Genomic DNA, 27,671 nt, shown 5'->3' with positions numbered 1-27,671 from the left:
CATTGTCCTTAATAATAAATTTATAATATTTCATATGTGTCTGAAAGTTCTCCCAAGAAATTATCATACATCTTCAATAAATGTATATATGTGGAATGATCATTCCCTGGCTTCCAGTTGAATATTACTGTGATTATACAGAATGAAATTAGTTCCACAGCAGCAGCGGGAAAAGAAGAGAGAGAAGTGATGAGGGGAATTACTGAAAGGAATAATCATCATAACTTGAGAATAGATCATAGCTTGGATGTTTGAGAATTGCTTGGATGTATAACTTAAAGGAGGATAGTCAAGAATAACCATGACATTTTCATTTTGTGTCTTGAAAACAGGGGTTGGTAGACTATGGCCCTGGGCCAAATTTGTCCCAGTTTTCATAAATAAAGTTTTATTGGAACGTAGCCACATTAGTTTCCTTACATATTGTTTATGGCTGCTTTTGTACTATAATAGCAGAGGTGAGTAGTGACTGAAACCCTCTGGCCATTGAAACCTAAAATACTCACTGTCTCGTCCTTTACAGAAAAAAAGTTCACAATCCCTAAAAACCCTGATACCACAAAGAGAAGTAGTAACATAAAGGAGGGTGGTCACTTGGATAAGACAACCAACTAATTTTCAACCAGACTGAAGTTGAGGTTGTAGGAGAAAACTTACATGAAAATATCAAACTTGGACGTTAAAAACACATCACTAGTTATGAATGACATTTTTTAAAGACAACAATTTTCTTTTCCTTTTTAAAAATGAATAACTTATTCCATGCTTTCTTCCAAAATGGGATTTGAGATTAGATAGAGATAAATGTTGAAACAGACTGGATATAGTCACCAGAGTAGTGTACAGACTCCTTCAGAATACACAACAGAGCTGTATATTTGCATCAGAAAAGATGTCCACTAAGAAAAAGTAGGACATTTTCTATCCCCTATAAAGCAATACAGAATGAAAAAATAAAACAGAGAGGAAGGAAGCAGCCAAAGGTCAAACTGTGAGAAAGCCACTGAGGCTGATATAAGATCCAGGCAATTCTCTCATTCCTGGGTAGCCTTTGAAAATGTGAAAGACTAATCCTTTAGGGTTACCATCTAAGATTTGCCTAAACCTCACCGTCTAGAGATTCAGTGCTATTTCAGATCCCCAGAAGTTGGTTGACTTGAAAAAATATTTTCTTGCCTTATGCTTCTTCATCTACTCAACCCAGTGGCTGATAGGTTGATGACATTTTCATAGGTGTCATGATCTAGGGTCACAGCAATAGACCAGGATGAAGAATCTGAGATTCATTAATCTGTGTTGCCCAGATATCTATACTATTTGGGCAATACTAACAACTGATATTTATGCAACATACTATTCTTTCCATGTTTTATCTCATGTGGCCCTTACTTATTACATAACCATGTGAGGTACAGGGGGAGGCATTCCTACCCCTATAATATAAATGTGGACAATGAAGCTGAGAGAAGCTAAATTACTTACACAATATCACAGGATCATAACTATGAGTCTGTTCTTTTAATAATTTAGTGATTTTCTACTACAGATTTTCTACCACAGTCTATAAAGCAGTGGGTAGAAAATGCTGTTACTTTGGGAACATAAATTTGCATTTTAAAAGTGACCATGTATTTTTATAAACAGGAAATGTAATATCTTCAGCTGAATTAACCACATTTTCTTATTTTCTACTGAGAGAGTCATAAAAGAATATTTAAAATGACATATGAAATATGCCCTGCAATACTTGTTATTCTGGAATTTTGAATCTCCTGCTAAACTTTAAAATGGGGGTTTCTTGTTTGGCTTCACCATAAAAATGCCGTTTGTCTCATGCTGCTTCAATATTACATCTTTAAAACAGAGGTTATATATAATCAGAGTGTTCATAAGCTGGATCTAACGTATGCACTTTTTGTTTTTCTTTTTTTTTTCTTTGTCAGTTAAAAAAGATTAAGGCATTATTTTAAAATTAGGAGTTTCATATAAAGATCTAGATTACTGGATTTTGACTTCTTTTGAAAACTCAGAACTGTTAACATTGGGCCTCTGTCACTATAGGCAATAACTGGCCAGGGTGAAGGGGCTGCTGTCCCTGGGGGCAATGACACTGCTTGGTTTGCCAGTTGCTACCACTGCCTACTGGCTCTTGGGCACGGAGACAGCAAAGTAGTTGCCATTTGTCATTGTGTTTGTATGTGTGTGTTTCTTATCAGGTCTCTGTATTCATCTCTCTTTCAAAGTGAAAGGCCAAATAGAGGGATGTGATTTTTCTTGCCCATGCCACTCATTTCCTGAATTTCAATCATCTACAGCATTATTGATTATTAGACACTGGTATTTTATACTCCATTTATGACTTGCCCCATCAATTGCAATGTCCATTCTAATTTTAGAGATGTTTAAATGCCAAAGCAAATGTGTATCTCTGAATTAATGAATGGAGGGATGTTACTTGTCTGGCTTCTGGAAAGATTTGAATCAGTGTGACCTTGCTTTAAAAATGTGTCTGTTTTAATGTATGTTATAACACTATGTTACTATGTATGTTATCACATAGTAGCACTTCTAGCATTAAGACATTCACTTACTTTGAGCTACATGCCTATCATAGGCCACTTTCCTTTTCTTTGTAATAGCCATAGCTGGGGCTGAAAATTTTGTTAGAAATCAGCTCAGGCCCCACACACTACTCTCTCCCTGCCAGCTTCGGGTTTGCCTTCCCAGTCTTCTCAATCTGTATCCACAACTGCCATTCAGGCTTACCCAATCTATTGATGCTGCTCCTTCTGCCAGACCTGTCCAGTAGAATACTGAAGCACATGATCAGCCCCAGATTTATGTGGAAGGAAGAAGAGGTGGAAAGTGGGGTCTTACTTAGTCTTCCATTTCCAAAAGGTGATGTTTAAAATATATAATAATTGAAAAAACAGAGGAATCAATTAATCTGTATAGGTAGAATCTATGTTGGAGCTGTGTTCTGAAGGTCCCCTGCTGTTCCAGGTGTTAACTTTTGGGTGCTGACTTGTGGGGAGATATAAGAAGGTTGAGGGAGGGGCAAGGGCCCTCAGGGTAAGTGGCTCTTAGGAAATAACAACCATTACGAATGTATGAGACTATGAATTAAAAACTAACATGGTCCTTATATCCGTGGAATTATTGGGAAAACATTCTAGAAAGATATGAAATACTGAAACTGAACAGAGAAGACACAGAAAATCTAAACAGATCTATCACAAGCAAAAATAATAGTAATTAAAAATGATTATAAAAAGTTAAGCCTAGGTCCAGGTGTCTCAGTGGTGAATTGTACCAAACCATTAAAGAAGAAACAAAAGGTATCTTTTACACACTGTCCAAAAATACAGGAGAGCTTTTCCAACTCATTCCACAAAGTTAGTATTATCCTAATACATCATAAGAAATATATAATATATCACAAGGAAACAGCAAACTAATATTTTTCATTAATATAGACACAAAAAATCCACCCAAAATATTGACAGTACAAATCTAGGAACACATAAAAAAGGACTATATACTATAATCAAAGAGGATTTATTCCAAGAATGGAAAGTTGGTTTAACATGTGAATTCATTATAATACACTGGATTATATGAGCTTGCTTGATTGTGGAAATCATTACATAAGTAACAATTATATCAAAACATCATGTTGTACACCTTAAATATGTACAACTTTTAATTTGTCAACCATCACTCAGTAAAGCTGGGGGGAAAATCCCCAATAAAACAGTGTGGTAAGGATACAAGGTGGGCACAGAATAACCAAAAAGAATTGAGAATCCAAAATCAAACCCTGACATATATGGTTAATTTTTTTGTGTGTGGGGGGATTGGTGGGGATCAAACCCAGGGCCTTGCACATCAATTTTTTTAAAAAATAAGGGTGCCAAGATAATTCAATGGGGCAAAGAGTAGTTTTTTCAATAAATAGAGCTAGAACAACTGAATAAGTACATGTCAAAGAATGAAGCTGGCCCTCTACCTCACATATCAAAATTAACTCCAAATGGATCAAAGTCATAAAATTGAGAGCTAAAACAATAAAACTCTTATGAACATAGAAGTAAGTCTTTATGAGCTTGCGTTAAGCAAAGGTTTTTTAGGTACAACATTAAAGGCACAAGTGATAAAAGAAAAAAGAGATTAACTGGATTTTATTTCAATTGAAAAGTTGTTTCTTCAAAGGATACTATTAGTAAAGGGGAAAGTTAACCTACAGATTAGGAGAAAATATTTGTAAATCATATTCATATATCTGATTAAGGACTTTGATCCAGATTATATAAAGACTATTTACAACCCAACACTAAGATGACAAATAGTCCAATTTAAAAATAAGCAAAACATTTGAAAGACATTTTTCAAAGAAGATATGTGAAATGGCCAATAAGTGCATGAAAAATGCTCAATATTACAAGTCATTAGCAAAATGTAATATAATGAGATACCACTTCACTTCCACCAGAATGACCATGATAAAAAGACTACAAGAAGTGTTGTTGAGGATCTGAGGAAATTGGAACTCTCATACTCTACTAGTAGAAATATAAAATAGTGGTGCCTCACGTTGGAAAGCAGTTGCAATATTCTTCATAAAGTTATTGGTATATGATTCACCAATTGCACTCCTAGGTATAAACCCAAGAGAACTGAAAACACATATTTACACAAAAACTTGTACACATCTTCATAGCCATAATAGCCATATATTTAGCCATAACAGCCAAATACTGAAAGCAATCCTAATATCTGTCAACTGATGAATACATAAAGAAAACATGGGTATTAGCATGTCATCAATTATTATTTGTCAATAAAAAGAAGTGAAGCAATATTACATACTACAACATGAATAAACCTCAAAAACATTATGCTAAGTGAAAGATCCCAGATGTAAAATGACCATATATGTATAATCCCATTTTAATAAAATTTCCAGAGAAGGTAAATCTATAGAAAAGAACAGTCTGTAAATGATTGGGTGGGGCTGGAGATAGCAAAAGGGAATTGTCTCCAAATGGGCACAAATTATCTTTTTAGTGTAACAGAAACTTTCTAAAATTGGCACATGACACTGATTGTACAATTATAAAAATTTTAAAAAATAATCATTGAGTTCTATCTTTAAAATAAGTGAATTTTATGGGTATAGGAATTATACATCACAAAAGCTGTTAAAAATGGCTATTATAATGTAAAAAAGGAAAGGGAAATGTGTTATTTAAAATATCAGTCTTTAAATCTGAAAAAAAAAATGGCTATGAAACCACGATGTCTTATATGTAATTCTGTTTTTTACACATTTTACAACTATAAGACTTTTATAAGATAGAGCAACCCTGATAATATGGCAGAGGCCTTAACAATCTTTAGAATCAATCTTATGTTAATATCATTACTGTACAAATAGATGGATCACTTGACATCAGTGCCTGACATCTAAATCAGCCTTAATAAATGCTTACTAATGAACAATTAAATCATCCTTATAGTGTGATTTTTCTCCCCAAATATCTCACTTATTTGATACCTAAAACATTTGATTAGGGTATTTCCCCTCTAACTTAAGAAAAAATGAAATGCCCAAATCTTCAGGGGAAGTCCTGTTTATAAGTGGAGGTAGTCCAGATTGGGTATGCTAGTTAAGGTAGTGTATTAACTTTTTAATGCTTCAGGTTAATTTGGTTGAGGATTGGAGATGGAAATCTCTGCTCTACAGACTCAATCAGAGACCCAGGCTGACCAAAGCTCAACTACACATCATGAGGAGTCATGACAGAATATGAGAACTATTGGAAATTATATATGGGCTTTTTGGTGCCACTGCCCAGAAATGGTCTTTGATTTATCTTGCTTTCCCAATATTGAGCACGGTGTCTGGTACATCACAGCAGCTCACTGAGTGGTTGTTGTTGTTGTTGTTGTGTGTGTGTGTGTGTGTGTATGTTGTAGTTGGATACAATACCTTTATTTATTTATTTTTATGTGGTGCTGCGGATTGAACCCAGGGCCTTGCAAGTGCTAGGGGAGCACTCTACTGCTGAGCCACAACCCCAGCCCACTGAGTGGGTGCTTTGTCTGAATCACAATGCCTCCTGTGGTGATCTTCAAGTCATAAGGTTTTGCTGGTACAAGTGCCTTCTTAAGCAGAATCAAGGAAACACAATTAAAAGACAGATTTGCTGGCATATCCTGACTACTCAGGAGGTTTAGGCAGGAGGATTTCAAGTCTGAGGCCAGCCTGGACAATTTAGCAAGACATGTTTCAAAATAAAAAGTACTGGGGATGTAGCAGCAGTAGAGTACTTGCCTAACACGCAAAACGCCCTTGGTTTGATTCTCAGTACTGCAAAACTGAACAAACCACAAGTAAATTCTGTGAGGTAAGAAGAATACATTCCATGTGAACAAATGTGTGTTCATATTCCATGTGAACAAAGATCACCTTTACTGTCCTAATTAGACCACAACCACCACTACATATGATAAGTTACTTATAGTGCTAAACTAGAAAAAAAACTCAATGCTTTACAGGATTACAAAGAAATGTATCAACAACACAGGGAAGATAATTGGATAAAATGCCTTAAGAAGTTTAGTAACCATTTTGTATATCAATACTTGTATCACTGAGCCCTCTGGCCTTTGGTATCTGCCCCCAAGCCACCTTAAATTGCACTGCCAGTTTTATCATGTTCCAATATTCCTTTCCTAAGGTATCCCTCCCATTAAAAAATCCAAGACCAAACTCCTTAATCCTGGCAATTTTGGCTCTTTGTGTAACTTCTTGTGCTTTTCAAAAAATCATTATTTTAACCAAGCTTTCCAAATCACACTTATTCTCCAGTCAAACTACTCTTTCTTAAGCTATGCATATTTGCTGACTTATCACCTACTACATGGAATGCCACTTTTTTTTTAAATCTTCTGAAAATTTGCCAATTACTTGAATTGATACCATATTGCGAAGCTCTCCCTAAATAATTCTGCTCATGTTGATCTGAGATCCTGAAGCACCTGTGATTTACAACAGTCATTCGGGCATTGAGAATGGTCCAGAACATTATTAAATGTTCTGAGGCTCATTTTTTCTACAGTTTTGGTATAAGCTTCTGGAGGATTTTTGTGTAAAAGCAAAAATCCACCCGTTATCATGAATCAACCCAAATTATGAGACTTATTGATAATATTGGAATAATCACAGACAACAAAATAGATTAACAATAGAGAAAACAATTTTTTAAAAAAAAAATCAATGTTTGTTTCTTAGTTTTCTTTTTTAAAAAAACAGAAATATTGTGGTTTCAAGTACATTAATTTAACATCTCATTCATCTTGTGTTTTATTATTTTATATTCGCTAATATGGACTAATAGTGGCCAATTAATATTTTTTGTTTATCAATATCTTCTTGAACTTTTATATTTTGGTTTTAATAAAAAACATCATTTCTAAAAATACAAATGCCAGATTTCTGTTTTGGAAGTTTATCCTGCATGAACTACCTTGACCATAGGCAGATGTGCCTGAATTTCATAGTTTATAAATACCTGCAAAATTTGGGTCCAAAGCCAACTGTAATTTTCTATTATAACTTTTAATAGATGGATTTGTCTATTACACCAGATATACAAACACAAATAGCTATTTCACTTAAAAATTACAATATTACTGTCAACCCATATTTAAGCTAAAATAACAACAGAGCACAGTTTCTTAAAGTAGAAAATTATTTATAATTAATTTTATTTTGGTTGCTTTACCTTTCAAACCCCCACTGATAATCTGGGGAAAATACTTTCCAACTTCTTCCTAAAGAGAAACACCCTCTGCAGACTCCATCCTGCCTCCCTTACATGCTGCCTGTATTTTCTCTGTTTTTCCTTTGATACTTCTTTAAAACACTGAAAAACCAGAAAATTCTCAACTCTCAGATCTCCAGTTACATGTCGTAAAACCCTTTGTCAGTTTACCCAGTCAGATGAACAGAATCTCCGTTTCTTTTTCAATCGAATCACAGTTGTCTTGATAGCCTGATTTGCCAGTTTGGTTACGCTGTCTCCCTTTGGGATTCTTTGTAGAGATTACCACAAAAAGTCTAAAGTAGGGCAGTTCCAGACAAAATTGGAACAGCCTTTACCCCCCGTAAAGCAACCCAATACCTCACAAAACTTCAGGCAGAAGAATGAATGATAGAGCATTCACCAATAGGGAGTGGAGAGGAGCATTTTGTCGAAGTTTGTAACCCAATCCTTGGAAGCCAGAGGTGGGAATTTTAAAATGGGTTTGTCTTTTCCTTGGAATTTTCTTAAAGTGGTATCGCTGTCGGTTGATGTTAAATTTTGTTGAAGACTGTAGAATCACTAGTTTAAATTAAAGTGTTCTCCCCCTTTAAGTAAGTCAAAAATATGTAAATTGACCCTCAAAAATTGAGAGATCTAAAGAATGGTCATAAAATACACTAATATCACATACTGACCTGGCCACTTTTGTGTCAGTTTGGGAAGGGGGTAAATGTTATTTTAACATGATTCATTTTTCATGATCAAATATAAGATGTTCAATTAATGTACCCCCAAACACAGTATTTCTTTAAAAAAAAAAGAAAACTAAGAAATTAACACTGATTTTTAAAAAATTGTTTTTCTACTATTCCTCTATTTTGCATGTGTGATTATTCCAATATTAGCAACAAGTGTCATTATTTGGGTTGATTCTTAATAACCGATAGATGTTTGCTTTTACACACTCTAGGTTTCCTCATTTTAAGTCCAGCAAAAAGTTTCTGAGGTATTATGAAACTCCATAAAAGGTTTTAGGAATACAGGTTATGTATGTACATGTCACATCAGTAACTCCGGAAGACCAGATTTAATTAATAATTGATAACATTTGATTGTAATTCATACCTTATTTTGGAACCAGTGTTATTTAGTATAACTCTGCTTTCTAGATAATTCATCTCTAAAAGTAATTAGCCAACATAAAACTAGTTCACTATAAAATTTAACGTTGACAATAAGCCTTTAGCAAGTTAACAGACCCAGCTTTACAAAGGACAAAGAATAAGTTCTAGAAGATTTTTTTTAAGAAGGAAAGGTGCTATAGTTATGAACACAATATTTTTAAACACAAGTTTTTAATGTTCCCGAACAATGCACGTATTGAAAGACAAACAACAAAAACTCCCAAAGCCCTCTTCTTTTGATGTCTTCGTTGACATGAATTTTTCTCTTTAAGAAATATTTTTTGACATCCTACTTAGCCATGCTAGTAACTGTCATAATGTCTAAATTGGTACTGTGCTTTTTGGCAACTGTTTCTCAAAATAGACCTTGAGTGAAGTGCAGACTACTTCCTCATCTTTGGAACCTATCTGTGAGCTCTTTAACCCAGGGCTTGGGCTCACTGTTCACTGACGAACCCTGCATGATATAAATCTATCAGTCTCAGTTTTAAACCCATTAGACTGGTATAATAACAGTACCCGTGTCATGGGATTGCTGTTTAGACTTAAATGAGATAATCTGTGCACGGCTCTTAGAATGCCCCAAGGTACACAACAAGCGCTCCACGTCGCGGGTTTTGTCATCCCTCAACCTATGGATTGAATAACCAGTCCGAGCGCCTGAATGAATGTACAAACAAAAGAACAGGTCAACGACAGGTTCCTGACGTTGGCGCTGGCTAAATTACTCTTTCAAGATAACTAAACAAAGAGTCGCTCTCTTCCATCCCCACGCGGGAGCCGGAAGCAAAAGTAGAGCCCCTGGCGGGACCAAGGGGAAGGAAGCAGTGCTCTCCGCCAATAGGAACATCGCTTGGAAAACGAGCCTATCGTCTCACCTATCGTGAAAACGCGAGAACTGAGACGAATTATCGCGAGGTCCTGTCCTCCTTTCCTCGTCTCCCTCTTCCCCAACTCCCAGTAGTGCGGGTTCCGCCCCGCCCCCGGGGCCCGCCGGCGCTGGCCATCCCGCCCAGCCCCTCCCCGCCCCGCCCCATCCGCCGTCCCTAGGCTTGCTGTCCAGCTCCGCCCGCGCTCGGGAGCGCTGGTTGTGCCGGCGCCGAGGTGAGTGCAGCTGTCCACCTTGTCCGGAGGTTCAAGTGTCAAGGTCCCTTGGCCGAGTCCCCGATGGGGACGCCCCATACCTGACCCGGCAAAAACGCCTGGCTGCAGCGAGTGGGACTGTGGACTGCCCCGGGCCTTGGGTCACCGAGGCTGCTGGGTCCTCCTCGCAGTCCGCAGCCGGGGGATCGGACAGTCCGCCTAACACCGGTCTGTGAAACCCCTGCCACTATGCTAGCTGCTGCCTAACTGTAACGATCTTAGTGCTTAATTGGGGCAAAACAGCATGTGTTTTGCATGAGACTAATGTTAGCATTTCTTAGTACTAAGAAAATAATCTTCTATAAATGCTTGATATACAGTTTATAATTCCCTAATCTCCAGTGCTAGGATATCGGAATGGGTATTCTACCGTGTAGAATAGGTATGGAGAAGTCAGCCTAAGGGACTCCTTTCCTGCTTAAAATGTGTGGGATTTTCTTAAAATGGGAGGGTTTTTGTTTGTTTGTTTGTTTGTTTAATAATAAAATTGGTGCTCATCTGTCAAAACTCAGGTGGAGGTGCAGCTGTATATAGTTAATACTAAATATACCATTTTCTTTAACTATAGGCAAGAGATAGTGAAGTAAAATAGAAAGAAAATTATGCTGTTATAGGCTCTGTTGCCAATGAATGCATATTGGAAAACCATGAGCACTGTTGACAGCTTTCAGATTGCATTTGTATAGACTATCTGCCAGTCTATCTTCGATGCAAAATAAAATGCATTTTATCAGGAGGTAATGATGGTTTTGAGGTAACCAATTCCAGCCAGAGCATTCAGAAGGAAAACCATCTGGTTAATTCTCTTATTGAATTTTCTATCAGTGAGTGTGGATATATTTTGCTTTATGAAGCAAAGACTTCATTTATGTAAGTTTTGCATACCACATAAATGATAGAAGAAGCACTAGTTACACTGAAGTGCATGAAAGGATGCCTTGTATGATGGTACACAGGCTTTGCAGTTTGCAGTTAGGCCACCTGCGTTGAAATTCTGGCAGGTTACTTTCTGAGAAACTCTGTTCTCATCTAGAAAATGGGCTAAGCAATGTTGCAATACATGGTTGTGAGGATTAGAGATCCTTATGGCATGCAGCAAGTTTATACAATCTGTAAATGGTTTTGAGGTGGGTAGATGAAAAATCAGCCTTCCAGTATTATTCCAAATATTCTAATTTCATCTGTTCATTAACTGTTTGAAAGCTTGCTTTTAGATACTGTGCTAGTTGTGCAGGCATGAAGAAGCAGCAAAATCTCTGCCCTCTGGGTTTTACAGGCTCTTGGTAGATTAAGAGTAAACAGGTGCACCAGTAAATATATAGATTACAAATTGCACAGAATCCAATAAAGAAAAACAGCTGGGTTGCTTGAAAAGAATACCAGGGGAATACTTTAACTTGAAATAGGGAATTGGTTTTTATGTTGAAACTTGGAGGTTGATGGGGAAGTGCTTTCCAGACTTAGAGGATAGCAGAACAACAAGAACTCTCAGGAATTTGGGAAGCCAGGGAGAGTGCTGCAAATGAGGCTAGAGAAGTGTGTTGGGCCCAATGTCGAATAGCCCTGAAGACCTGGTAAGAGGGTGATTTTCTAAGTAAGAAACTTCTGAAGGGTTTATTTAGTAAGATGTGTGCTTGAGAGAGAATGAGAAGCAGTTGGGTTTGCGTCTTCAAAGTCTCACTGCTATGATTAATGTGTTGGAAGTGATTGAAGTGGACTCAGACCAGTAATAAGAGTTGACTCAATGAGGATATGACAGTGTCTATGATTCTGGCAGATGGAGAGATGTAGATGGATTTGAAATATATTTTAGAAATGGAAACCATCAGCCTTATGATAGTGCAGAGATGTGGGGGAATAGGAGGATGGACTCATTTATAATGCCAGCTTTCTGGTCTGGGCTGCTGCATGGATAGAATTATGCTTTCTCCCCATTTACTAAGAGGGAAAAGACTTGGGAGGTTCAGACTGGTGGTGAAAATCTAAAACTCTCTGTGACTGTGTTAAGTTGAGATGCTTGTGAGATATCTTAAATGTTTTCAGTTTACTTCAGGGAATAGTTACCTAGAAAGCTTCATTTTCCACAGTCTTTGATATTGTTATCTAGTTCCCCTGGCTTTATAGAGAATTAAGATATCTTAAGATTGAGGGTCTTGCACAAAATCACATAATATCTCATAAAGTAGGTAAGTGAGTAGGTGAAACAAATATGGGGAAATATTGGATTATTATATTGCATTGGGAATGTTATTGAGAATTTCATATTCTTTGCTCTGGCAAGGGTTGTCCTATTAGCTAGGAATTAAATTTTGGGAATGATAGAAAATAATATGAAACTTACAAAACTCTGCTTATTGACAGCTTTGGCATTAATTCCTGGTGAAAAGTGAAAGGTGGTTTTTTGTTTGTTTTCTAGTAGGTAGTTTGGGAAAGGTACCAGAAAAACAGAGTAGAATCTTTGAACAAAACTCAGCTTCTTTATAATTGTTTAAGCATTTCCTTTGTATCTTGAGGAACCTTATAGATCAGTGTAAAGAGCCCAAGTTTTGAAATTCACTGAACCTGATCTTCATCCCTTGTAAACTGTTCCCTTGGACAAATTCTGGAAGCCCTCAATTTGTTTCATCTTGTATTCAGTGATGGTAAAGTTTGTTTCAGCCAGTGGATATGATGTCAAATGTTACTTTTCTTCCTGTCCTTGTCAATTTTGTAACCAGAAGAAAATTTAAAATAATTTGTCCAGGGGGCCTTTAAAGCAACACATTAATATATTAGTCAACTGAGGCCCAGAAAGATTATAATAGAATAATACAGTGCTACTGTGTCCTTTTGCAGTGTTGCTTCTTTCATTGAAAAGATGTAAAGTAATAAAACTGGGCACTAGAGGTGTTGCTTAATGATATAATGCTTGCCTAACATGCTTGAGGCTGGACTGCAAACAATAAATAAATAAAATTAATAAAACTTTGTAACCCTGAACGTGTTTCTTTGCTACTTCAGATAATCTGCAAAGCAAAAACAAACACAATTCAAAACAAAACCAGAATAAAGAGATGAAAGAAAGGAAAGTTAGGATACAGGAAAACATTCAGATACTGGAAGTAAAGAAAACAATGGTTAATGATCTATTAACATATGTGCTAATATTTTGACATATCTTAAAATAAATTCAAAATGAGATAGTTCAAGATGAATATGAGGTTAAACTGATCTATGTTCTCTTAGACAAGTATTCCTACTGCAAGTCCAAAAAATGTTTTTTTCATTAGGACCATTTCTGATAAATAGTAAGTGTTGTTTAATCAGAGTATTTTATTATTTTTCATTTTTCATTTTAATCTCCTAAATTTCAGTTGTTACAAAAGAAAATATAGGATAGAATGTATAATTCATCTTGTTAATGTCTGTACACATGTAGCTTTGTAAGTGAACAGGTTTATATGGTGATGCTTATAAAAAGTCTTTTTTGTTGATGATGCTGGGGATGGAACTCAGGTCCTGGAACACATACTAGGCAAGCACTGTACCACAGATTTATACCTCCATTCTTAGTAAGAGTCTTATAATGATTAAACTTTTTTGTTCTCTTTATAGAAATTGACCAATTTGGACAACATGTAGTGCTGCATTGTGCCTGATGGGATATGATCAATCATGGCATCCGAACTTTGTAAGACGATCACTGTGGCAAGGCTTGAAAAGCACAAGAATTTGTTCTTAAATTATAGGAATCTGCACCATTTTCCATTGGAGTTACTGAAAGATGAAGGACTGCAGTACTTGGAGAGACTCTATATGAAAAGGAACTCCCTTACCACCTTGGTATAGTATTATATTGCATTAAAAATATCATTTACAAATGTGGCCCTGACAGGGACATATTTTGTATATCCTAAGATATTCAGATCAGGATGAATATCCCCTCTTGCAGGTAATACACAAATGAGGGGTTATTGTTAGCTGTGAAATTATTATCCAAGTCACTGCAATTGTGAGGTTGCAGGAGTTGTTGTGTAGGAAAGCAAAATATTCACTAAAATACCATTTTGAAAGTTAGTGCCCACTCCAAAACCTCACTTCAGTTAGCATGTACATCTATCCTGACTTTTGTTTTCTTTGTATGTTCAGTTTCCTATGAGTTTTAGATATTGAGTGCATAGCAGACAATTTAAAAAGGAAACAAGAGAAAGACCAAAGAGGATAATTGAGTTATAGGCATTAAAAAGGGAATGATTTGAAGATGAAAACATTAAGTGAAACATTTAGAAAGATTAATGAAGCTTCAAGTGTTAAAAACAAAAACCAAAAAAACCTTTCTTTATAATGGCCATATGAAAATCAAAATGATTTTGAATTGGATTATCATATAATTTGTTGGAAAAAATTTTGCCACATAAGCAACATTTGATTCACACTTTATGTTCTAATAATAAGAATATAATTTTTGTTATAAATTCTATTTCATACAAGAAAGTATTTTAAAAAATTTCAAGACAATGTCCTAATCAGGCTTTTATTTCCATTGCATTATAAATTTGATCTCCATTTTAAATGAATTTACTTTATATGTACTTTTCTGGCTATCAACTAGAGTCTTTACTTACTTACCCTAACTTGAGTTTTTTATTTGAATTCTCATTGTTACTCATTTTAGATGATTTATGACATATTATTGTTTCTTTCATGAATTGACCCTTTAAAAATTCCTTTCTACAAAATGGGCTTTTGTAAATATCTAAAAAATACTTGGTATTGCTTTCACATAAATGGCATGTGTTCCTAGAAAAATTTCATTTAATCTGTGCAAAATACCTACAGTAGGTAGAGAGCACTATAAAATTTATCTTTGTACCTGGAAGTAAATGACTATGTATATTTTATTTTTAGTGTTTGGCACATATTGGTATATATGTTGAATGTCTCGTTAGATTTTTAAAATTAGATGTTTCAGTGTTTAAACTTGGAAAGTCTATATATAGTTACATGAATCATTTTTGCAAAATCATCATTGCATAATATGAAACCATATTTACCTAGAAGTTTTTAGCCCTTTGAGGAAGAACTAGTGTAAGAAATAATTTTTCAAGGATGATAACCCAGATTTTCCCATGTTTGTTACTTATGTACAAAAAAATAGTTCATGAGTGGATTACGTCTTCCCTATCAGTTATAGTCCAATGGAGTAGACTTTCTTCAAATAAATTAACCTTTGCTTATAAAATTTAAAGTAAACTTTTGGTCTGACAGTTTCTCATCTGCAATTTCCTATTTAGGAAAATATCAAGTATCTACAGTACAGTTAAAGTATATCTGCATAATGCCTCATAGCATACATTTTCAAATTCATGTTCTGCTACCTTTTTAATCATCAAAGGTTAAATTGTTTCATGCTTATAATGCAAGGTGATATACTTTAATTACTTCCTCTTAGTAATTTAAACATGTGATTCATGTGTATCAAAGACCTTTTTAAAGTATAAAGTGCTATATAGATATCAGGGGAGGGTGGGAATCATAGCAGTGATCCCAAACCATCCCATCCCCTATATTTAATACAGTTTACTGTGCAGTCTTTGAGAACAGATGAAATAATACTTGACCCAGAGTGCTCAAACCTAGTGAATCAGGGTTTTTAGGCTGTTTGTTGGTCTTAAGAGAAAACAGGTCCTATGGGAGACTTTGTGGAATTTGACTTACAATTGTACCATGTCCAAAAGGAGAGGGCATTATTGAACATATATAGTATCTCAAACACATTTTGGCTTAATTGGTCTTTTATTATTTATTTTTACAGGCCTAGGAACCTGTCATTCATTTCCATTTTCATGTTGTTTTATTGTTTCATGTTAAAATTGTCTCATTGTGTTAAATAGCTCTTCCTCAACATTCTCCTTCTGTTCTGTTCTCCTCCGCTTCTCAAGTGAAGCCACTTGGTGGGAAGAGAAGTAGGCAACAATATACAACTGCTGCCCTTCTTCCTCTGCCCTTCAAGGCGATTGATCTAGCACAGTGGCTCATATTTGTAGGATGACCATATATGTCAGATGTTCAGAACTTGTCAAGTGCCCATATTTAGAACTAAAACACAGGAAAAAGCCTTTTTGTACACTTAAAGCAATGAACTTTTTCATTTTTTAATCACAGAAGTGATATCTTCCCTTATGTCAAACCACATAGAGGAATAGACAGTGTGACTTATAAATAAGAAAAATTTATTATTCAAAGATCTGGAGGCTGAAAGTCCAGGAATAAGACTCCATAGATGGTGCCTTCTTGCTGAGTCCTCGCCTGGTGGGAGGAGCAAGGAGGTCTCTCTTGGGCCTCTTTTATAAGAGCACTGAGCTCATTATTGAGGGCTCTCTGCTCTCATGACCTAATCATCTCCCAAAGGCCCCTTATAACATCAACACCTTGGGGATAAAGATTTCAGCAAAAACTTTGGACTAGGCATAGACATTCAGGCCATGGCATCTTCCACCCTACTCACTTGTGTTTATTTAACTATATACTCTGTATTTCTCTATATTTTTCCCTTTTATTAATAAAAATAGAATATTACTACATGTATTTCTCTGCAAATTTCTATTTTTCACTTCATTATTCCACTAACCTCTAGACTAGTAGAGATACATTTACCCTTGTACATATGTGCATACCTAAATTTAGGATAGTCTTGAAGGATTGTTGGGTCAAAAGAGACACATTTCACATTTAATAATATTTTAAAGCATTTAATATTATCACTTATTTGTATGGTTAAGAAATCTTAAGACTTTATTTTAAACACAATATGAGTTGGTTTATATGGAAATCAGTTATGTAATAGATAGGTAAATAAGAGGTAGTGTAGGACACATAATTTTAATTTCTAATATTTGCCTTATTTTAAATGCAGTTTGAGAATTATTGAGTCCCTCATATTTGAGATAGTTATAAGTAAGAGTAACATAGGATTTATGTTTGTCATACAAGTATTCACACATTTATGGAATGAATAACTGAATATAAAGTAGAATTACATAAAGACTACAAGAGTTCTAGACTGAGAGCCTTCAAGGACAGGAACAATGTCTTGAGTTCTGCATCCCCAGTGTCTGGCCTACTGCCTAACATTTGTAGGACACATAATTTAGTTCTTTGTAGCAGGATTGTTAGAAGATTTTAAACATATATTTCGTTTTCATGACACTAAAAAGTGACTTTAACAGGAGCTTAGGAGGTACAGCATTATTCATTCATTTAACATAGATTTATTGAGTACTTCTTGTATACCCAGCACTTTTTAAGACACTGACAATAGATAAATTATGGAACAAATTCTTACTCTCATGGAATTTTCAAGATCATGATTTGTGGAGAGTGAAATTTTAAATTACTGTTTTGAAGAATCTACATGGCAGTTAGCTAGAGAAAAGTAATAGATTTGTTGCACTTTGTTTAGCAAGCATTTGGTGAAATGGCTGATGGTAGAACCAAACCATCTGCTTGTATAGGGGGTGTTCTCTTGCTTTAGTCAGTTGTTTGAGGTGTGAGTAAGGTGGATTTCTATATTTCATACAGGTTTAGATTTTTGCTGGGTGGATGCAATACAAGTACAGAGAAACTAAGAGGTTTAGGATATTGGCAAGAGAGTATTTAAATGGTAGGATGTGAAATCTGAACTGTTTGGGAGGCAAAGTAAGGAAGGAGTGGTGAGGATGGAGAGAAGCCAAAGGACCCATTGATGTTAAAGATGTTCTGCATGATTGAGTGAGCCAGCTGAGGATTGGAATATTGTGGTTGCTTATGAACACTTTAATCATGGAGAGTGATGATGATCTGTTGATGGTGACCAGGTCTGGTATACAAGGTGGAGGGGGCCGAGATAGAGCCAAGATCAGTAGCTAGGGTCTTTTTAAGAGGGAGGACAATATTTGAAATATAGTTTCTAGTTTCATTTGTACATATGAATGGACCAAAAAGTTATCTTAGTTTTAATGAAAGAGGGAAGTTCAGACTTAGGGATAAATAACAAGAGCAGCTGGATTCTCTAATTAAGCAATTATTCTATGCAACAAGAGAATTTAACTTAAAAGTTATATTCTAGTGAGATTGAAGGGAGGAAGAGGTCTGTCAATCATTTTCCTGAATTGGGTTGGGGGTTGAGGCACAGATGTCACAGATGTTTTTTCTTTCTTGTTGGCCCAAAAGAAAATGTTTCTTTATTCTCCACATCTAATTAGGGACAGGCATATGATAAAAGAATATAGGCAGTAAAAAAAAAAAAAAAAAAAAAAAAAAAACACACACACACACACAGAAAAGGGGCCTGGGGTTGTAGCACAGTGGTAGAGTACTTGTCTAGCATGTGGGGTGCACTTGGTTTGATCCTCAGCACCACATAAAAATAAATAAATAAAAGGTTAAAAAAACCCACATAAATAGACATTCAACTTCTATTAGAAAACTGATAAATCAGTGATCATTTTTAGCCATTGGATTGCCAAAAAGTAAAAACATTAATACCTAGTGTTAAAGATTATATTAATACCCAATCTTGGAGACCAATGATGGTCAAACACTGTTAGAGTGAAAATTGACTTGATATTTGTGTTGATTGGTGAAACATTGTTAGTAAAATATTACATGAGTATGTGTTTGAATCAGCATTTTTACTTGCGAGAATTTACTCACCCCCCCCAAAAAAAACCAAACCCATCTGTGAACAAGGACGTTCATCACAGCACTGTATATGAAGAATTGTTTTAATCTAAATGTTCATCAGAATTGGATTGTTTGAAATATGGTAGCAGCCAACATCGCTTGAGTCTTGAGTGCCATCACTTGAATGCCAGATCCTGTTTTAAACAAGTATTATTTAATCCCTATCTTGTGAATATATGTAAGGCATTAAAAAAGGGTTACATTAAACTGAGTAGTGATTATAGCTCTGAACAAGTGAAGGGTGTGAAGGTAGGAGTAAGGGTTGAAAGAAGCAGGGCCTTATTTATATTTTATAGTTAAAGGGAAAGGCCCTATTATGATGTTTGATTTATAGTCTTTTCTAGAAATACTTGTTTTTATAATTAGTCATTAAAGTAAGATGTTAGGAATATAGTACCACAAAAATTTTATGCATCTGTCATATTTTGTTAATCAAAGGGTCTAAGTGGTCTAATGGTAATGGCTTACATTTATGCTACTTTGACATAAATGATGTCTTTGAGGCTGGTGGCTATGTTGAGGGTGAGAATGGTTAGGGAAGTCACATAACTTACATTCTCTTTCTCTGTTAAATTTGGTAATACAGGTTCACTGTCTTATCCAAAATGCTTGGAATTGGAAGAATTTTCAGATTTTTAATTTTTGGATTTTGGAATATTTTCATATACATATTGAGATGTTTTGGGGGGGAATGGCACCCAAGGGTAGACAAAAACATTTATTTATGTTTCATATACATCTTATACATGTAGCTCAATGGTAATTTTATGCAATATTTTTAGCGTGCCTGCATGTTGACCGCAACCTGTCACATGAATTCAGGCATGGAATTTCACATCTGTGATGTCATGTCTGTGCTTCAAGCATTTTGGGTTTTGAAGTGTTTAGGATTTTGGATATTCAAATTAGGAGTCTGGATCAAATAAGCATTGAAACAGCTTAGCTTGAGGAGAAAACAGTTTTGCTAGGGCACATAATCACCATGATTACTCTGTTCTTGAGCTAGCTGTATATAAAAGTATCTTTTTTTTTTACATTAAATATGTAGAAATAGGTAAGTATGTCAAATAGTGAATTTTCGTGGTTTCTTTGTTTCAGTGTTTGTGTAACGTGGTATAGTTCTGGGAAGCAGTCATTACAAAAGTGTTCTGTCTTGATAATACACATGTGCCTGAAAATGAAGTTTTGTTACCAAATCTTCTTTTCCCTTTGAATTTTCAGATTTATAAGTTTTTATTCATCACTAATTGACAGTGGTTTCTTGTGAATAGTTAAAAAGTTGTAGCTAAACCTCTTACATGTCATGATTGAAAAACACTTTTTTTTTTCTGGAAAATGCACATCTGACCTATAACAATTCTATTTTTGATTCATAAATTTTAAAGCTAGAAGGAGCTTTATCAATATTTGAATATTTTGAGGAAACTAAACTTAGAAGAGATTAATAGATGGGTCATCTATTTAGAACAAAAGTAATTTATCTTCATTTGTGATCCCATGAGTCTGGTTTTTATTTTAATTCTGTAGGTAATTGTTGTTGACCTATTCCTAGTCTAGCACTATGCAGCTATAATTTAACCATGTTTCTCCCCTCTGCAGCAATGAGATATTAAATGGTAAGGGAAATTTCCTCTGTGAAGTTTACCTCTAGAATTTGTAAGTAAAAGTCTAAGTTAATGGAAATATTTTATATCTTGTATCATTCTATGCTTTCTTAGGTAAAATATAGGGAAACTGGCTTAACTTACTCTGTGATTTGTAGTTTCTTATCTGGAGTTAGGAGGGAGGACTTATGAGGAGGTGGCAAGGTAGTCCCTTATACCACCAGACCATTTGTTTATGTACCTGAAGCGTGCTAATTGCATGCAAAACTCAAAATTCATGACTCTGTGTGTATGCCCACAACTTTAAATTCATTTATTTTTATTTTTATTTTTTTAGAGAGAGAATTTTTAGTATTTATTTCTTAGTTTTCGGTGGACACAACATCTTTATTTTTATTTTTATGTGGTGTCGAAGATCGAACCCAGCGCCCTGCGCATGCCAGGCGAGCATGCTACCTCTTGAGCCACATCCCCAGCCCCTTAAATTCATTTTTAAGTATTCACTATACTGTAACATGTTACCTATACACTAAAAGTGAAACCCAGTTTTTAAATATTAGGCCTATTAAATCAGTCAACAAATACTATTTTTATATAAGTAAGGAGCTCAAAATATCAGATGTTGAGCTTAGACACATCCCCCTCCCCCAAACAAACAAACAAACAAACAATTGTCATAAGCTTATAAAATTATTCAGGCTAAATGTAATTTAAGGTAGTTGATCTCACTTTATGCAAATAAGTGTTTACTATTCTTTCTGTGGGTTTTTTTTTTTTTTTTTTTTGTACTGGGAATTGAACTCAGGATTGACCACTGAGCCACATCCCAGCCCTGTTTTGTATTTTATTTAGAAATTGGGTCTCACTGAGTTGCTAGTGCCTCACTGTTGCCGGAGCTGGCTTTGAACTCAGGATCCTCTTGTCTCAGCCTCCTGAGCCACTGGGATTACGGGTGTGTGCCATTGTGCCCAGCTTTTTATGTATTTTTCTGTTGTTTTGAAAGTTCCAGTTATAAAATCATGTGTGTTAACTATTTTTTTTAAATTAAAAATAGCTAAATAAGGGCAAGTGATTCTCTAACCTTCAACTTTTGTTTATGATGTATTTGTGTATATAACTTTTACTTTTAAGCAAATATTCAAAGGCTAATATTAGCAATTTTTAATACTTGTTTTTTTCTTTTGAGAAATTTTTGTGGCAACTAAATTTTTATCAAATTAATACACCTTCATTTTTGTAAATGTACTGAATATGCAATGCTTTACAAATTGAGCATAGAGTATGGGGGTTGCCACTCAGTGGAAGGACGCTTGCCTAGAACATGTGAGGCACTGGATTCGATCCTCAGCACCACATAAAAATAAATAAATAAAGTTAAGTTCATCTACTACTAATTTTTTTTTTTAATTTGAGCATAGATTTTGTAAATTTTTGCAAAGTTAAAAATTATTAGACTTGAAGTTTGTTTTCCATTTTTTGGCATTAAAATATTTGCAGATTTAAAGATACTTAAAAGTTTTTGTTTTATTTTTTAAAGTTTTTAATTACATTTATTTGTTCATCCTCTTTGCTTTTTATTTCAGGTATAGAGAGTGAACCCGGGGCCTTTCATGTGCTAGGCAAGTGTGACTAAATACAGTAGTCCATGCCCATAATCTCAACAACTCAGAAAGCTGAGGCAGGAGGATTGCAAATTTAAGGCCAACCTCAGCAACCTAGTAAGACCCTTTCTCAAAATGTAGCTCACTGGCAGAGTGCCCTCAGGTTCAAACCCCTGTAGCAACACACACACACACACACACACACACACACACAAAATGCTAAGCAAGTGCTGTACCATTGAGCTCCATTGCTAGGTTAATTTACATTTCTCAGGATACCAGTTTAAGTCTGTATAAATGTTAAACAGTATCTCAAAGTCTTCATTTATTTCTAAGAAAATGATACATAAAAATTTATTATTCATACAATTTAATAGTTATCCTTTTTTAATTTTGCATTTTAAAAACTGAGTTTAAGTGAAAAATTGGTAGTGAGTATAAAGGTAAAAATCTGTACTCTTTAATATGTTACTGACCAGATTTGAGTAATTATTAAGTTAGTGGGAGGTAATAATAAAAATTCAGTTTCTCAGTCACGTCACTACATTATAAGTGCTTGATAGCCACTTGTGGCTAGTAGCTACCATTTTTGGAAAGCATAAATAGAGAATATTTCTATCATGATGGAGAAATAAAGAAAGGGAAAATGAGTAATTATTGGGGAATGAGCCAAGAGATAAAGGCATAAATGGCAAAGGACTTTGGGGAGCAAATGGTAGCTAGGACTTTTATGCTACTGCAGAAGAAAGGTTGTGCCAATTCTCTCTGCTTACATTAGCCTCCTAGGGTTTCTGGCTCTTTTGTTGATAGACTGCTCTGTTACATACATAGAAATAAAGAGAATTACTGAAGGAGGAATGGGCAAATGTTGCTGGCAGGAAAAGAAGCCTATCACAGTTGCTTTTATGTAGATACAGGGTGTTTAACTTGTGTGGTGTACTGGCTCAGAAGCAATGACATCCAACTATTGACCCAACTAGAAAGCTCATTAAGAGTATCTTGAATGAGGTGTTTTGTTTTTTTTTCCTTTACCAAAACTTCATTACCTTGCTTTTAATTAGAAATAATTTTACTGAGGTGAAATTGGTATAACAAAATTAATCATCTTAAGTGAACCATTCAGTAGCATTTAGTACATTCACAGGTTGTGCTACCACCTTTGTCTATTTCCAAGCATTTCCATCACTTCAAAATAAAACATTTACTCATTAATTAGTTTCTCTACTTTCCCCTTCTTTCCCTAATACCCACTTCAGTCCTAATAACCACCAATTTGTTCTATCTCGATAGGGAGTGACCTATTCTGGATAGTTCATATTACATGGGATCATATAACATGTGACCCTTTGTATCTGGTTTCTTTCACTCTGAAAATGTTTTCCAGATTCGGCCAAGTCATACCATATGTCAGTACAGTTCATTCATTTTTATGGCTCAGTAAGATTCCATTGTATGGATATGCCACCATTTGTTTATCCATTCATTCATTGGTGGACATTTAAATTGTTTCCATCTTTTGGCTATTGTAAATCGTGCCACTATGAACATGAGTATATATGTTTGAGGACCTGTTTTCAATTCTTTTAGGTATTTATGTAGGAGCAGAATTGTGGAGTCATGTAATTATGCATTAAACCTTTTGAGGAACTGCAAAACTATTTCCTATAATGGCTGAGTCATTTTACATTACCACCAGCAATGTATAAGGGTTCTGATTTCTTTACATCCTTGCCAACACTTGATATTTTCCATTTTTTTGTTATAGCTAATCTAGTAGGTATAAAGCAGTACCTACTTTATATATACTGAGCGTCATTTTATATGCTTGTTGGCCATTTTTATGTTGTGTTTTCAGCTTTCCATCATTATAACAAATACCTGAGATAATCAAATTACACAGGGAAAAGGTTTATTTTGCCCATGGTTTTAAAGATTCAAATTCATGATTGAGCAGACCTATTCCTTTTGGACCAAAAGCAGTGGTGGGGAGTACATGGTAGAACAAAATTCCCCTTATGAGTGGAAAGCCAAAGAGAGCAAGGAGGTGACCAGGTTTCCATAATCCCTGCTTGTATCCTCAGTGCCCTTAAGACCTCCCATTAGGCCCCACCTCTTAAACCTTCCACCACCTTCAGTGGCACCAAGCTATTAACCTGTGGACCTTTGGGGAACATTTAAGATCCAAGCTATAGGAGATATCTTCTTTGTAGAAATGTCTGTTTATATCCTTTGGCCATTTAAAAAAAAAAAAAAATATATATATATATATATATATATATATATATATATATATATATATTTATTTATTTATTTATTTTTATGTGGTGCTGAGGATTAAACCTAGGGCCCCGCTGAGCCACAACCCCAGTCCTCCTTTGCCCATTTTTTTTTCTTTTGAGTTGTGTTTTGTTTTGTTATTGAGTTATAAGAATTTATTTTGTATTCTGGATGCTGAACCCTTACCAGACATATGATTTTAAAATGTTTTCTCCCATTCTATAGCTTTTCTTTTCTTTCTTTTTTAAAACAGTGGTGGGTATTGAATCCATGGCCTCACACATGGTAGACAAGTGCTTTACTACTAAGCTCTACCGCCAGCCCTGCTACTGGTTGTTTTCTAACTTCTTGTAATGTCCTTTAACATATAAAAGTTTTTAATTTTTTATGAAGTCCAGTTTACCTGTTTTTCCTATTGTTGCTCATGGTTTTGGTGTAATATCTATGAATTCATTGCCAGATCCAAGGTCAAAGGGATTTATTCCTATGTTTTCTTCTATGAGTTATGATTTTAGCTCTTAAATTTAGATTTTTAATCCATTTTGAGTTAATTATTGTATATGTATAGTGTGAGTTAGGCAATCAAATTCATTCTACTTGATTCTACTTTTTTTGAATGCTACAAGAACCAAATTACATTTATTTTGTGACTTCTTTGAAATGTGCTGTTACAGGTCAGGATGGAGCAGGTTTTGCTGAACCTGGAGCCCTAGTGGCTTATTACAGCACAATTATTTCTTGCTTACTTCAATACTGTCTCAGTTTGCTGTCTCTGCTTCACTGCTGTCTCTGGTTTGTGGTATCCTTCTGTGGGGATGAAGCCTGGCAAAGCTTCTGCCATCTGAAATCACAGTGGTAAGGTCTTTTACACTCAAACTCTTTAAAGCTTTCACTTGAACTTAATTTCACTGACCAAAGCAAGTCACTTAACTGTTACCAATTTGAAGAGAGAAGTACAGTCCTACCAGGTTTCCTAAAGAGAGGAACAGGAAGTATGTGGTGCTCAGTGCCTACCTGAGAACATCATGAAATATGTTGTTGTTTGCATAGTATAGCAAGTATTTGTTCCAAGATACAAAATTTCAAAAGCATTCCCAGTTAAGGGGAGTTTGAAAGTATATGGTTAAGCATTGATTCAAAATTTGAGGTAAATTTTAACTGCTTGCTAAAGTTTACTTTTGCATTATTTATAAAGACAAACTGTTTTATTAAGTGATAATGTTAGTGGGATTTAATGAAAAGAATCTTTGGCTTAATTTAGAAAAACAATTTTCAAATAGTTTTCTTTAACATTTATTTTTTAGTTATAGGTGGACACAATATATTTTATTGTTATGTAGTGCTGAGGATCGAACCCAGTGCCTCACTCATGCTAGGCAAACACTCTACCTCAGCCCTCAAGTAGTTTTGTAAAAGATATTTATGCTCCAGGAATTTGAGTGCAGGTTATTTGTTAAAACTTAGTTCTATGTCAAAGTTGTGAAAAAAGAAGGAAAAAATAGTAAGAACAGATTTGAGAATACTTTAAAATTATTGCTTTTATCAGAATCTTAAATTTAAAAATGTGTACAAATAGCTTATAAACCTTGTGAATGAGGAGGCACTAGCTTGTGTGCCAATCATAACCTAACATTAGGTTTCAGTCACCTGCACAGCAACAAACATTGTGACATGAACTTATGGTGGTAAAATCTCTTACTCATTGTACCTAAACTATGGAAGTATAAAAATTAAAAAGTATATGGAATTTCCCATGTATTTTTGAAATACATTACTTTAAAAGAAAAGCATATTTGAAGCTAGACAATAAGGGCTGGGATTATGGCTTAGTGATAGAGTGCTTGCTTAGCACATGTGAGGCACTGGATTTGATCCTCAGCACCACATAAAAATAATATAATGATATTTTAGAACACCAGTAGGTGTCAACCACAGCCTGGGCCATGGGCTGCTCATTTGCCAGGCTTTTTAAACATTTATTCATAAATGATTTATTTATTTATTGTATGTTTAAGAGGCAGTAGTCTAATGAACTGCAGTTTTCTCAAGGTCACTGTGCTTATTTTTAAATAAAAATACAGTGTGCTTATTATTAAAGACATAGTGATGCTCTGCTGGCATCGTTATTTCAGAAGCATTATTTCAGTCCTTAACTGTGTATGCACACCTATAACTCCTAATGAGTTTATTTTGGACATATCAGAATGCTATCCGATGAAACCAAATAGGCATCCAGAAAGAATGATTGGGAGTGGTGTGTTAGCCAGATACAATATTGATATTGTATTGTAGCAGATGAAACTACATGAGGGTCTAACAGCATTTCTTTTGTGCCCAAGTCTTTCTTTTTATATGAGTAGTTATATTTAGCTACTCCCACCAATATTTCTCTAGTTTTCCTAGGATACTTTGTATGGATGCCCATAAATAAACGTATATATATATTTTTTTACTAGAAGAAATACAAATATTAAAAGAAACGTTCCAGGGATTTTGGACAAATTCATAACATCTGAGGAAAGATGTTTTGAAGGACTTTATTACATGTGTTAATATCAAAACATGGGACGAAAAAGAATCACAGCTTACATCATTTTATTTTTTAAAATATTTTTTAGTTGTCAATGGGCCTTTATTTTATTTATTTATGTGCTGAGAATCGAACCCAGTTCTTCACACATGCTAGGCAAGTGCTCTACCACTGAGCCACAACCCCAGCCCTACAGCTTACATCATTTTAAAACTAAAGTGTTTCTGTCAAGAGTGGATGCCCCATAAATACTTCATAGGACCATTCATATTAAGTGAGATTTTCTTATCAGAAAAGGGCAAGGAAGTATGTAAGTACATTGGGATACTATTGGTAAATATTTAAATACATCTGTATGCCATTACAAAATGAACAGTATCATTGCTTTGTCTAAAATAAATCAGTGCATTTCCATGGTATTTAGGATTAAGAAAGTTGTTCTTAGTATAAAATACTAGCCCTTAATAATCCATTCCTTGCCATTCTCTGCAAAACCATTATGCATCTTCATATCCAATGACTAAAATACTGTAAACTAATGAGATTTGACCTGTTGAGTGTTTAGATCTCAAATTGTGCACAGTATGATTAATTAGGCAAATAGTTAACAGTTTATATTGTACATGCACATTAAAATTTAATTTTAGTTTTTTTAACTTTCCTGCTTAATTTAATCTTTAAAATTTTTCTGTTTATTGTTAAAAATTGAAATAAGTAGATAGAGAATAGCAATACTAGTCCTTTTCCTGATGATAATCACTGTTACTAAGTTTCTGTATGAAAAATTATTTTGTAATTACAAATGTAAAGCTTTCTAG

The 27,671-nt window shown here is 34.8% G+C and overlaps 2 protein-coding genes across 10 annotated transcripts in view; one reads left to right on the top strand and one right to left on the bottom strand.

Moving 5' to 3' along the window:
* Ttc23 (tetratricopeptide repeat domain 23) overlaps positions 1–8,212 on the bottom strand; it is a 93,713-nt gene extending 85,501 nt beyond the window's left edge. The window contains exon 1 of one of the 3 annotated variants that reach the window (XM_058576868.1): positions 8,001–8,212. The gene's annotated coding sequence lies outside the window, so the exon portion shown is untranslated. The other 2 variants (XM_046436227.2, XM_046436235.2) reach the window with 2 other exon arrangements.
* A 1,768-nt stretch (positions 8,213–9,980) lies between these two features.
* The window catches only part of Lrrc28 (leucine rich repeat containing 28), a 146,059-nt gene continuing 128,368 nt past the window's right edge, over positions 9,981–27,671 (top strand). For 2 of the 7 annotated variants that reach the window (XM_046436203.2, XM_046436188.2), the window contains exons 1-2: positions 9,981–10,099; positions 13,733–13,808. In XM_046436203.2, coding sequence (XP_046292159.1) covers positions 13,783–13,808 — 26 coding nt within the window. In that variant the 5' untranslated portion in view covers positions 9,981–10,099; positions 13,733–13,782. Of the gene's footprint in view, positions 10,100–10,152; positions 10,307–13,732; positions 13,961–27,671 lie in introns of those variants that run through there. The other 5 variants (XM_046436217.2, XM_046436170.2, XM_046436198.2 and 2 more) reach the window with 4 other exon arrangements.

Source organism: Marmota monax, unplaced genomic scaffold, assembly GCF_021218885.2.
Source record: "Marmota monax isolate L192 unplaced genomic scaffold, Marmota_monax_Labrador192_F-V1.1 WCK01_AAM20220418_F8-fsc00005, whole genome shotgun sequence".
Lineage (NCBI taxonomy): Eukaryota > Metazoa > Chordata > Mammalia > Rodentia > Sciuridae > Marmota > Marmota monax.
Note: the sequence above shows the minus strand (reverse complement) of the source record. Positions and strands in the feature narration are given on the sequence as shown.